Genomic DNA, 12923 nt, shown 5'->3' with positions numbered 1-12923 from the left:
TCTGTATTTTAAAAAGCTCCACAGGGAGTTCTGATGCTGGTGGCTAGAAGACCATGCTTTTGAAGCCACATCAAGATCCTTGTTTAGCATTAGATGGAAATGCCTCCTAGCACCACCACTCCTTCCACAAGCCTCCCACCACCACCCCACGTCCAGGGCACATACAGAAACTGACATGGCTCACTCCTCCAAAGCCTAATTTCTTTCTTTCCTTTCTTGCCTTTCTCCCTCTGCTCTGATGGCCCCTACCCTAATGCATATCCAGTTTTACACAAAAGGTATATTCTCTCAGCAGAGTCTAGAATTTGGGGTGTTCATTAATTGCACAACAAATTCAGATTAAATATTAGCATTTTACAGAATTAGGGAAGGAGGAAGGCATGCTGTAACATTGTTCCAAACATTTTGTCTTTGTAACAACCACCAGCTATACAGACTCTCTTTATGTGTTAAAATTGAACACTAGTTGGAACAAGAAATACACACCATATGCCTGGAAAATCTTGTGGTAAAAGATAGCAAAGAAGCTATCAAATACTACTAGGTTTTTGTTAAAAGAACTCATAAGCCAACTTGAAGAGGCTCCCACTGGTCAAAAGTAGGACAATTTGGGCATCAGTAAGAACAATAGAAATTCATCAAGTATATTAAGATCTATGTGTCACTAATGATAATTTTTAAAAACTGAATTGGAAACATACTTAACCATACTGCTGGTACTCCCACTCCTACTTATTTACTCAAGTGAAATTAAAATCTATATCCACATAAAAAAAAGTACATGAATGTATATGGCAGCTTTATTCATAATTGCCAAAAATTGGAAACAGCTTAAATGTCCTTCATCTGGGGAATGGATGAACAAGCTGTGATAGAGCCATACAAACAATAAAAATGAACAAATTAGTACATGCAACAAAATGAATCTCAAATGCATTATGCTAAATGAAAGCCAGACTCAAAAGGCTATACACTGTATAATTCCATTTGTATGACATTCTGGAAAAGACAAAACTATAGGTACAGAAAACAGGGTTTGCCTGAGGGTGGAGAATGGGAAGTTTGACTACCAAAGGAATGGGGATGGTGATAAAACTGAATGTCGATTGTATGCACTTGAGAAACTCATAGAATTGTACACCAAGAAGAATGAATTTTACCATATGCAAATTTGATTTTTTTAGATTGCAAGATTTTATCCTGCAGAGAATTATAAAATCTCATTTTCTCAGCTGTTTGTCAATTAATTGTACTTTTTTCAGCATAGAAAAAAATAAAACAATATAAAACCCAAAAAAACACAGTGTCACTGTTGAAGGATTCTAGAAACCAATGCATTATTTTGAAAAGTAATTAAGTGAAGGGAAGGAATCAGCATATAGCTTGCTTTCCTTATGCTATCTGTACCATGAAGTAACCAAACAAAAAGAGGAGGGGAAGTTTCTCCTTGAAAAAGTTTTCCAGCTAATAAATGAAGAAGAAATGACAGAATATAATTTTGCTACCTCTAATGAGCTAAAGGCTCTGGGGACTGAACATCAACGGTACTAACGTCACGGAAGAGAGAAAACCAGATGTTAATTGCCTCCGAATGGAAGAATATAACACTGTTTATGAAGTAAACTTGTCCCCCAAAAATCAAATCTGAAGCTGAACAAACCTCTAGATCCAACTACCAATTTACAGGAAATATACTGGACAAAGAAACATATTAAATGACCACATAAGAGATGCAAACAGCAAAACCCAGACAGTGAGAAATTCTACAGGAGAAACAACCTGGTTTTTTCAGCACATTTCAAAAGGGAACAAAAAAAGGGTAAACCGGTATAGTTTATATGAGCCTTAAAATACGATCGCAGTATGTGGATTTTGTTTGGATCCTGATTTTTTTAAATACTTTGAGAAATGTTTTTGACATTTATTAAACAATTGGAAGTTCAGAAACCTTAGATATTTAATGATCATGAGGAATTACTAATTTTTAAGCATGGTCTTGATTCTTGAAAGTCCTTTCAGAAATACATACTGAAATATTTTCTGATGAAATCATATGACGTCTGCTTGAAAATAATATGAGGTTGTCAATGAGGAATTAGTGGAACATGCTTGACCATGGGTTGATGGTTGTTGGGCTGGATGATAGTATATTGGGATTTATTATGCTGTTACCCTGTCTACTTTTATGTACGTGCAAAAGTCACCATAATAAAAAAGTTTTCTTTAAGTAACAAATATTTCAACACAAGTCACTGAACAGTATCCAGCTTTACCAAGGCCAGTGTAGCCTTACTTGGTATATTAATATCTCTTAAATAATATTAGGTATGAAATGGTTAAGAACATCCAGAGCTATATAGCAGTCGAGAAGTTTCACATTTCTCTGAAAGGACAGCAGTGTTTGTTTATGGCACATATATGAGGCACCATGAGATAAAATGTAACAGTGATGTTTGCAGTGACAAATTGTAAGAGCAAATTGTAACCACAAATAACTACTATGGCTGTAAGGCGTAATTAGTAAGGAAAATTAGTAGAAGATCTCAACAAACCAAAAGTAGCCTTCCTGGTTTGATAAAATAGAGTTCATATCAAAAATGTAGGATAAATGCTTGATTCTTTGCCTTTGCTTTTCACTTTTTAAGACAATGAATTGTGAATTGGTACTTCTGAAGATGACCAACTAATTAAAACTATATATATGTGTGTGTGTGTGTGTATGTATACACACACACACACACATATATATATTTATGAATTCATGGATTCAAACATATTTGATGGGTTTTAATCAATGGCAATTATTATTATTAATATTTAAGTTGTACTGTCTTTGGCCTGTTGGAGCCTCTTCAGTTTGGCTCCTGAATGGTTTGATCCACTCCTGGTAGTGTTTGTGGCTTCTTTGCCACCTGGTACGAGCGACTGTTCTAGGCTCATCTTTTACGTTTTCTGCCCCAGATCTGTAACCAGCATTTCTCCAAGAAGCCCTGAATGGTAATCTAGGCATAAGGAATGCTCATTGCTATGAGTTAGTCATTGTTTCTAACACTTAGAATATATATATATATATATATATATATATATATATATATATATATATATATATATATACACACACACACACACCCATACACACACACACAATTATATATTATATGTACTATAACGTATAATACATATTATATACATATACAACATATATTTTTTAACTTAACCTTGTCTGTATTATGTGTATCTCCCTTTTTCCATACCAAAAATCCAGGTTCTCAAGGATACAGAGGATGATGAATTAGAATATTCTCATTATCAGTTACTCATTTGTTTTAACCCACATTACACTATAGTCTCAAAATACAAATACTAATATTACCATTGACAATATGATTACTGAAAACAGTTACATAAATTGTTTTGCATATGCTGTCCCCATTCCTTCCCCTTTTTTTTAGAACAAAGGCTGGCAAACTTTTTTTTTTACTGTTTTAACCACTTTAAATTGCATAATTCAGTGATTTTTAGTATACTCACAAATTTATACAACCAATCCCACTATCTAATTCCAGAATATTTCTACCACCCCTAAAAGAAGCCCTGTACCTTCCATTCCCCCTGTCCCCCATCCCCTGGTAACTCTCTGTCTCTTTGGATTTGCATGTTCTAGACACTCTATATAAATGGAAGCATGCAAGATACAGCCTTTTGTGTCTGCCTTCTTTCACTTAGCATGATGAGCTAACCCATATCATTTATTTTTTAGGTAAATATTTAGTTATTTTTGAAGTAAAAAAATAAGTCAATACAAGAATGATTGGGCACCAAATTCCTCATCCTCCTGAATAAACAGGGTTGCTCCAGCTGACTTCAGCTCATTCCTTGCAGTAGCCTGAAACCCTTGTTAAGCGGGAGCCATCTACCCCTGCACATTGCATGAATAGAATCTCCTGGCCACTGTAGATGCTTCAGGAAGAAAACTGGACTGGAGATCACAGCCTAAAATGCACCTCCCTCCAGCCCGTTTGCCAGAACAGCTCCTGGCTATGTGGATCCAGCCACTGCCCCTACTTGGCACCACAACTCTGCCATTCCTGATGAAGAGGGATGACTTCAGTGTTGAAATCTGAACCGCAGTCTGCTTATGGGGCCCAACAATCAAACATCTTGTTCTCCATCTGTGACCAGAGTCCATCTGTTGGACTTGAGCATCTAATGACCTGAGACCCAAGTGAGACTGCCTCTCATCCTTCACAGAGGGCCCAGCACAGATATCTCCAAGACCTAGTAACATTTCCCAGCACCCACTCACCCACCCACCCAGCCCACCCTGGCCCTGGGCCTCACCCTCCTGTGTACATCTATCCGGTAGAGCCCTGATCACAATGAATTGGATGATGTGTTAATGAGTCAGTTCCTCCAACCAGCTTGGGAGACTCTTGAAGGTATGGACTATGTTTTATTCACTTCATTCCCTCAGTGCCTGGTCCAGAGAATGTTCTTCATCAATATGTGATCACTTAGAGAAGGAAGAAGGCAGTGAAGTGAGAGGGTCTTGTGCCCCCACCAGACTGTGAGCTGCCTGAGAGCAGAGGCTTCACCTCTTTACTGTCTCCTCCGCTTCCTCCTCCCACAGTAAAACCCAGCACAAGGTGGGCCTCAGAGAGGGCATGTAAATGAATGATGGCTTTGCTCAAGATTCAAAACATCTCCACCTATAGGACTTCTGGATAACATCTTTTTCTTCCTTTCCTTCTTTTTTTAATTGAAATACGGTCAGTTACAATGTGTCCATTTCTGGTGCACAGCACAATGTCCCTGCCATGCATATACATACATATATTCCTTTTCATATTCATTTTTATTAAAGGTTATTACAAGATATTGAATGTAGTTCCTTGTGCTATGAAGAAATGGATCATATCTTTATTTAGCTCTGGCAGATGTTTCCTACACATTTCTGGATAGTTGGGTTAGAATTTTCTCCACTGTACTCTATAAACTGTTTTAAGCTCTTATATATAATAAATGCAAACATGCAAGAACAACACAGGCTAAAATAAAAAGCTCCTTGTATACAAACATTTTCAAAAGATGTTTTAACACAGGGCTTAGAGAAAGGAGACCCAGTAGAAGGTGACTGAATTACTACCCCCTCCCTCCTGACCTGGTCCCGGAGCCTGGATTTGGGCCCTCCTGCTCTCTACTCCTCTTAGACACAAGTTCCCGGCCCATCTTGGACAGGAATATGTAGCTTGCAAGGCCAGGAGGTAGCTCTGTTCCTGCCTGCAGAGAAGAAGGCCATCCCCAAGGCACAGTGTCCCAGGCCCCTGGGGTCAGGTTGTGCAGGCTTGTTTAAGTGGGGAGTATCCTGGATTGCTTCTCCCTCTCACTCTTGACAACTCCCAGTTATCAAAGAGATTGGACAGGCCTTGGTGTGACCTGCTGTAACCGTTTCTCAAGCTAGCTAGCTGCCGGGCCCCAGGGCTTCCAGAGAGCTTGTCAGAGGATTCAAGAGGACTGAGGACCCCCTAACCCTACCAGGTCTCCCAGCTCAAGCAAAGCTTCAGAAGGGTTCATCAGCTCCTGTGTGGCCCATGCTGTATCCACTGCCTGTGGGCAGCACACAGAGGGACAAGTTCAGGGTTGGGGGCAGGTATGATTCCTCAGGCTTGCACACAGCCCACACAGCAAAAATTCAGCCAGACAGTATCCATGACTTTCAAGCCAAAGCTTAGGCCCTCAGGGTCAGCTAGGCTGCAGGGGTCTCTGCTCCTAAGAGCGCATATGCACCTGGAAGTGCTCACAGCGGGCATGCTTCATGGTCAGCCCATAGATGGGGGTCATGTCCACCTTCACACCTGGGGTCACACTGAATTCCACCTGCTGCAGCAGGATGGCCAGGAAGAGAAAGACCTCCAGGCGGGCAATGGTCTCACCAATGCACTTCCGCTTGCCCATGCCGAAGAGAATCACCTTCTCACTCAGTGCCTTGTTGATGGTGCCATCAGGGGTAAGAAACCGTTCAGGTCGGAACTCAGATGGGTCATCCCACAGCTTCCTATAATCAAAGAGAGGCAGCTGAATTGGCAGCTTGGGGACTCAGAAGCATCAAGTGGGTTGATCCCTAGCCCAAAAGAATAGGATTTAGGCAAGTGGCCCAGGGATTAGCAGAGTGTGAGGCTCAGGAGAGGATAGAGCTCCCCCCACCCCCACTCTCAACTTACTGGTCATGATTGATCTGCCACTGGTTCACAAAGACACAACGCCCCTTGGGGATGTAAAAGCCATTCAGGCTTGTATCTCTTGTGGTGCTGGGGAGGGAGGAAGCTCAGTCAGGCTCAGGGCCGGCCACTAGGAGATCCCCCTGCCTCCCATATCATGTCCCTTCCAACACCCTGATTAGGTACATGGACTGGAGTAAGGCCCAGTATCAGATAGCAGTGGATCCATGGGGCCTCACCTGTGGGGGATGGTGAAGGGGACGAAGGAGGAGTGTCGGAAGGTCTCCAGGATGAAGGCCTCCAAGTAGGGCAGCTGAAGTCTGTCGGAGAGCCGAGGCCACCGCACCCTGCCAATCACTGTGTCTGCAGAACAGAACACAAAGGACCAGACAGGTGAAGGGGCCACTCAGACCTTGGCTGGGCCGCCTGCCTTGAGCACTCTAAAGGAAGCTACCACCTACCCAGCTCCTCCTGGACTTTTTTCTGCACATTGGGGCTTGTCACCAGGTACATGAGACTCCAGGAGATGGCAGTTGTGACAGTGTCAAACCCTAGCCAGAAGAGAACAGAGGGAGAAGTTAGGTGGCTGGTGGACCAGGGCAGCTGGGCACAGGAAGGACACAGTGGGGTAGCTCATACCAGCTCCAAAGAGGTCGAGGACGACATTAACTATCTGCTTATCCAGCAGCTTGATATTGGCATTCTCATCCAGCCTCTTGTCCTGACAGTGTTTGATCAGGCTGTCTGTGATGTCCCGGATGTGGCCCTGGGTAGGGAGGCCCACAGGTGAGTAAGATCCCAAACCTGGACCTGCCTCTCCATCTTGGCCTAGTCCCTCACCTAGTCCCTCACCATCCCTAGCACCTTCATTCAAGAGGTGACCGCCCCCACCCCTGAGGCTGCCATTCCAGCTTCTCTTGCCTCTCCAAAACTCTCTCCTGACTCAGAACACCAGCAGCCCCAACTCAAGGGACACCTGACACAGAGCCTGGTACCAGCACGTCTGGACGTGCTCTTTGCCCTTTTCTCTCCCCATGAGGCCAGAAGACCAACTCTCTGACTCATCCTGGTCCCCACAACAACTAGCCCGGGGTCCTGCACGGACTGGCTAGTCAGTGATTATTGCTGCCTGATGGAAAGACAAAAGGGCTGGTCAAGAAAAAGTTCTACTTCCCTGCCAAGGATGGAGTCTCCTTCATCACTGGCTTCAAAATCCCAGGGTGAAGGCCTGTGAAAGCCTGTCAAACTCCATGCCGCTCCAGTTATCTCTGACCTCCTGACCCTACCTGCTCCCTACCACCCACCGCCTCTCCCCAGCCTGTACCTCCTCAAACGTTTTATAGTGTTCCTTGACCAGCTTCTGCATGAAGATGTAAATCCTCTGATTCAGGTCCTTGTAGAGATCCAGGGCAGTGTTGGGCAGGTAACGGAGGATAGGGATAAAGTCGGCTGGGTTCCCAGAGGCAGCCACCTCCCCAAACTCGTTACCAAGGTTGACTAGGCTAAGCAGCTCTTGGTTGTCATGGTCATAGCGATGGCCAAAGCATATAGCACAGATGACATTGGCCACTGACACCACTACATACCTGTAGGGGTCAAAGTGCCCAGGCCCTGCCATCAGCTCCTGAAACTTAACGAGGAGGTACTCAGCCTCCTTGGTCACATGCTCCTCCAGGTAGCAGGAGGATGAGGAAGCCGGGTCGGAGGCGATGGAGAAACTCTTCAGAGCATTCTGGGCCAGGCGCCGGCGGGCAGCCCACACTGGTCCAGAGTCTGGGTTGAAAGTCATGCTCTGCCCATCAGAGACCAGGGTGAAGCTGTAGAAGTCGGGCCGGCCCTTGAAATCGTCGCCCTGCCGCACCAGGGCCTGCCGGATGGTGTCCAGGCCGCTGAGCACCAGCACAGGCGTGCAGCCAATGCGGATCTGCAGCACGTCTCCATAGCGCTGGCTCAGCCGCGACAGGGCCACATGTGGGCTCTTCCCCAAGGTCAGCACGTGCCCGAGCAGGGGCCAGCCCCAGGGCCCTGGTGGACTCTTCAGGCCTTTGGGGACCCGAGACTGCCAGGCCCTGACCACCCAGAATATGAGGCAGAAGATGGCAGAGGCCAGGAGAAGCTCCGTGGCCGAGATGGGGATGGAGAGTCCAAACACAGAGAACATGATCAGCGTAGAGATTCCAAGGTGGCTGCTGAGAGATGGGACAGGAGGAAAAGATCAACACATCCGACGGGGGGATAGGAGGAGCCAATGTCCCAAAGTGTCAGCATGCTGGTCAAGGAAAGGGAAAACCTTATTCAGAGCTGCTCACTGAGTGCACTAAGGGTAGAGGGAAGGGGGAGAAGCTGTTTATTGAGCTGCCACGTGTGTCAAAAATTTCAGTCATTCTTTGTTCAGTCCTGGCCACAGCCTATGTGGTAGGCTGCAATGAGGCTCAGAGAAGGTAAGTAACTTAACTAAGGTCACAAAGCCAGGAAGTAAGTATAAGATCCAAATCCCAATCCAGTTTGCCTAATTCCAGAGCACCTTCTCTTAACTGTTGCACCAATCTAAATGTCAGTCTGTGATTTCCATAGGGCAGCTGTACTATAATTCACTTCATATTTTTCTAAAATCAACTTTAAATCCACCCACTTAGCATCATTTCAAACAATAATATCTGTGTGAAAGTACAAGTTTGATCTTTTTTTCCCTTAACATATATTAAAATAAACAAATAATCAATGCGTATCGCCCAATTCCTCTGGAGTATGACCCACCAACTTGAGAGAACACGGCTGTTAGAACACTAGGGATCATCCACTCCTTCAGCCTCATTTCACATTTGGGGAAACTGATCTCCAGAGAGGGTACTCACTTGGCTAAAGTCACCCAGCACTCAGAGCCAGGACTCAGATCTCTTAAGGAAAGCTCTCTGGTAAGTCTCCAGCTCCTGCCATAGGTACCTCCCTTTGAATAGTGGTCAGATCAATTGATGAAAAGGAACTTTCCCAGAACCCTCAGTCCTCTGCTACTCAAACTCAGGATCTAGGAGATGCTGCCAGCCTCTGGGACAGGGTGAGGAGGGGACGGGGACTGCCGCCTTACTTACTGTCTAAGACACATTGCCCTCAGTCTCAGCTCTTTGAGTTCAACTGACCCACAGTTCAAAGGCAGCAGGAGGCCAGCTAGATGGAGGCTGCCATCTAGAACTCTGTCACATCTGTCACAGAACTCCAGGCCAGGTTTTCACTGGGCTCAACTCTCAATGAATGAATAGTCTGGGCCTCCCTCATTTGCCAGTCATCAGAGAGCTGAGAATTAATGGAAGGCCCCCAAAGGCTGCAAGAAAACTCCAGACTGGAATCTCAGAAATTAGGAATGGGTCTGACTTATCAGAGGCTCAGACGATACTTTCTAGGTTTGGTCTAGAAAGGGTGTGCGAATTCCTGGACTACTTTCTCCACAGCATGAGGCTCTGACTGGGACATCTTCCTGGTGCCTTGGACTGGAGATCAGGACCCCCAGTGTTCCAGGCTCTACGGCATGGCCTTGGACTGGTCATTTTACCCTTCTGGGATCCAGTCACGTCACCTGAGAGAGGAAGGTGGGAATGTGATCTCTGATTCAGGGTGCCCAGCTGGATCTCAGAGAAGAGAAAACCCAGATCTGATCAGGGGAAACTCTCAGTCTGACTAGTGAGGTTTCCTCTCAGAAGAGCCACCCAAGATGGGCAGGTTGTATGGTTCCCACCTCCGCTACTATAGCCATCTGTCCAGGGAGGCTTCCTGGAGTTGCTGAACCCCAAGGCACACTTGACTCTCAGAGTGAACTGGGGAAGCTGGTAGGCCTTGGTGTGCCATGGTGTTCCCTTCTGCACACTGGGTGCCTTCAAAGACCTCTAGCCTTAGTAAGATGGTAGGAGGCCAAAAGACATGTGACTGCTGAGTTTTCAGGGACTGGTGGTCCAGCTTTCTGCAGCTGGCAGTCTCTCACACTGACTGCCTCCAGGCAGAGGGCAGAGAAGGCAGTCAGTGAAACAGGGAAGGCCCCTGGGCAGTGCCCAGGACTACCACTCAGATAAGTTTCCCTTGTTCCAGCCCGCAAATCTCACCCTGAACAAGTTATGCCTTGGGAGGGTAGTGCCAGCCAGGGGTAGCTTTTAGATAAGGCAGGGTACAGCTGGTAAGAACCCAACCTGCCCTCTCCATCCACCCTGACCACCCAGGGAGAAACCTCCCTCCTTACACAGACTGAAGGAGAGCTGCACTTGCTCCCAGCTTCCCACACCAGCGTCCTCATTCCAGCCTCCCAGGTGGCCCTGATGGGGAAGCCCTTAGGCATTCAGGGAGTCAGTGGGGGATGGAGCTGGAGCCTGGGTCCTAGAGTCCTGAGAGGGGAGAATTTAAATCTAGAGTTTTGGTAATAGGTGTGGGACCTTGTGCAAGTCCTGCCTTTCCCCACACCCCCGGCCTCAGTTTCCCCACTTAGTGAGGGACTATCTCCTCACTAATGACACTTTTAGCCTCCTTTTTTGAGGTGCTAGACAGTGGCTACCTAGGAAGACTTGGAGGCATTAAAATTTCCTTTTTCGGGCAGGAAGAGACAAGCCAGAAATCCCCATCACTCACCTGCAGCTGTGAGAAGGTACAGAGCTGAGCTGAGAAGAATGGCCTCTGGAGCCAGGGACCCCAAAGAAGATCAGGGGAGGCTCCAAGGAACTGTCACCTTCAGGGTAGGGGAGAAGGCACTGCCACCTTTATAGGCGGCTTTTGCATGTGACCACGCCTCCTGGAGCCGGGGATGGGACAGAGGGAGGGGCAGCCTGGGGGTTGGGGGAGAATGGCGGCTCTAGGGTGAAGCGGGGAGGGGAGGGGGGGAAGACGCAGGGGAACAGGTAAGAAACCACTATGAGGACGCCTCATCCAAGTGCTGCACTCAAAAGACTGAGGGCTAGGGACACCTGGGACCCCCAAATCCAAGGTACCCCACGGATAGCACAGAGTCCAACTGAGGAGGGGTTGGGGGAGAAGTCCCAGGACAGCTCGAAGAGAGGGCATGGGAGGGCTCCATCCCCGGGCATGGAGATCCTTCACCCTCATTTTTGCACCCACCGAACACTAGGCGTGCAAGCGCTACCTCCTCCCTACTAGCGGGCCGGGGCCAGGCAGGCAGGGGCGGAGTTACCGGGTGATGACCTCCTAACCCGGGTTACTGAGTCCGGGCTCGCGTGAGAAGCGCTGCGACCCCAGCCCCGAGGTCACCGGGGCCGGAAGGCCAGAGGCGCCTAAAGGCTGGCCCCTTCCCCCAGAGCCCCCGGAGCCCGGGAGACCAGTCCGCGCTCCCTGACGCAGGGGCGGGAATGGATGGAGAACGTGCAGTCTCGCTGAGCGCGCACTAGCGGGGACACGCTGAGCCGCCTCTCGGGCCACTTTGGAATGCTTCAAACCAGGGGTACTGCCAGCCAGACCCACGGGCCCTCGAGGTTCCGTCTTGGCTCCTGGGGTTGTCAGCGCTTTGGCAGGCAGAGAAATCGGGCAGCAAGTGGGTATTCCGGTAGCCAAGGAAAGGGTGAGAGAGAGGCCCTCGGGCCTGGCAGGAGAGGGGGCCCAGAGGCCAAGGAGGGGGGCGCCCAGTGCAGGTGCCTCCGCAGGATAGCGTGCATATGCCTGGTACATGCCTCCAGGGGGCAGAGGTCAAGCGGCCCATCCCCGCCCCACCTGGTCGGGGGCGCGGTGCCCGGGAGTTGCGTGAGAAGGGCCCCGAGGCTCGCGCATCCACCCAGCCGCCCGACTCCCCGGCCCGGCTCGGGTCCCGGCACAGTCACGCGAAGGTGGGAGGGGAGTCGGGGCGGGGCTCTTAAAGGGCCAATCTCCAGCGGAGCGTGGGGGTAAAGGAGCAGCCGAAGCCTCGTGGGTGCGTGATTGGTTGGGTGGTGGTGGGGGGGCGGTGCAAAGGGCCCAGGTTGCGTGCGGAGCTGGGCTTTTGCAAGCAAGCGGGCGCCGGAATTGTGTCCGTAGTTTGGGTCCACGCCAGTGGCAGGACACGCAGCTTCAGAGCCGCCTGGGTCGCCTGGCCGGCTGCCTCCGACGGTGTCCCCGCCCCTGCCGAGCCCTCCCGATGTAGGATGTCCAGGGAGAAAAAGCAGTATTTGCGTGTCTAGCTCCGCGTGTCCCCATCTAACTACATTACCCTCCCTCCCCGCCTTGTTCCCCAGCCCTGCAAACAGCACCACCATCCGCTGGCCCAGGCCAGAAGACTGAGCCTCATCCCGCCTCTAACCTCCCGTTCCAGTCAGATGCCACCTCGTGCCCTGCACTAATAATTATTGCTCAGACGCCCACAATGTGCCAGACACGGCTGTGGACACTGGAGATTGATACAGAAGTGAACAAATTTGACAACCTCTTGCTCACTTGTAGCTTACATTGTGGGGCAAGAGCGGGTGCGCGGGAAGGGGAGAAAATGCAGAGAGAATCTCAGAAGATGAAAAGTGCTGTAGAGAAAAACAATGCAAAGAAAGGGTAAGAATCAGGTGGTGGCAGATTGCAATTCAAAATAGTCTGGTTGTGGAAGACCTCACTGAGCAAAGGACGCTTAGCCCAGGCAGGAGGGTGAAATCAAAATTTGAATTACTACGCTGTACACCAGAAACTAACTCAACTATACTTCAGGTTTTTGTAAAGTTTAATTAAAAAATAAAAAAGAATCAAAGTACACAGATGTCT

The 12923-nt window shown here is 48.2% G+C and overlaps 1 protein-coding gene across 3 annotated transcripts; it reads right to left on the bottom strand.

Annotated features, from left to right (window-relative positions):
• Positions 1–785: 785 nt before the first annotated feature.
• Positions 786–11965, bottom strand: CYP1A1 (cytochrome P450 family 1 subfamily A member 1). Of its 3 annotated transcripts, none has more exons than XM_045516855.2 (7): positions 10827–11014; positions 7543–8404; positions 6858–6984; positions 6680–6769; positions 6458–6581; positions 6222–6308; positions 786–6055 (listed from the first exon to the last, which is right to left on the bottom strand). In XM_045516855.2, exons 2-7 carry the CDS (start codon positions 8377–8379, stop codon positions 5770–5772), a joined length of 1551 nt encoding a protein of 516 aa, XP_045372811.1. In that variant the 5' UTR covers positions 8380–8404; positions 10827–11014; the 3' UTR covers positions 786–5769. The 3 variants fall into 3 exon arrangements, with proteins under 3 accessions (XP_045372811.1, XP_010953553.1, XP_074210068.1); XM_010955251.3 differs by having other exon boundaries at positions 7543–8407; positions 10827–11004; XM_074353967.1 differs by lacking the exon at positions 786–6055 and having other exon boundaries at positions 6218–6308; positions 7543–8407; positions 10827–11965.
• Between the last annotated feature and the right edge of the window lie 958 nt (positions 11966–12923).

The sequence above is a fragment of the Camelus bactrianus genome, chromosome 27 (genome assembly GCF_048773025.1).
Source record: "Camelus bactrianus isolate YW-2024 breed Bactrian camel chromosome 27, ASM4877302v1, whole genome shotgun sequence".
NCBI lineage: Eukaryota > Metazoa > Chordata > Mammalia > Artiodactyla > Camelidae > Camelus > Camelus bactrianus.
The sequence above is the reverse complement of the archived record's forward strand: the minus strand, read 5'-3'. Positions and strand labels throughout refer to the sequence as shown.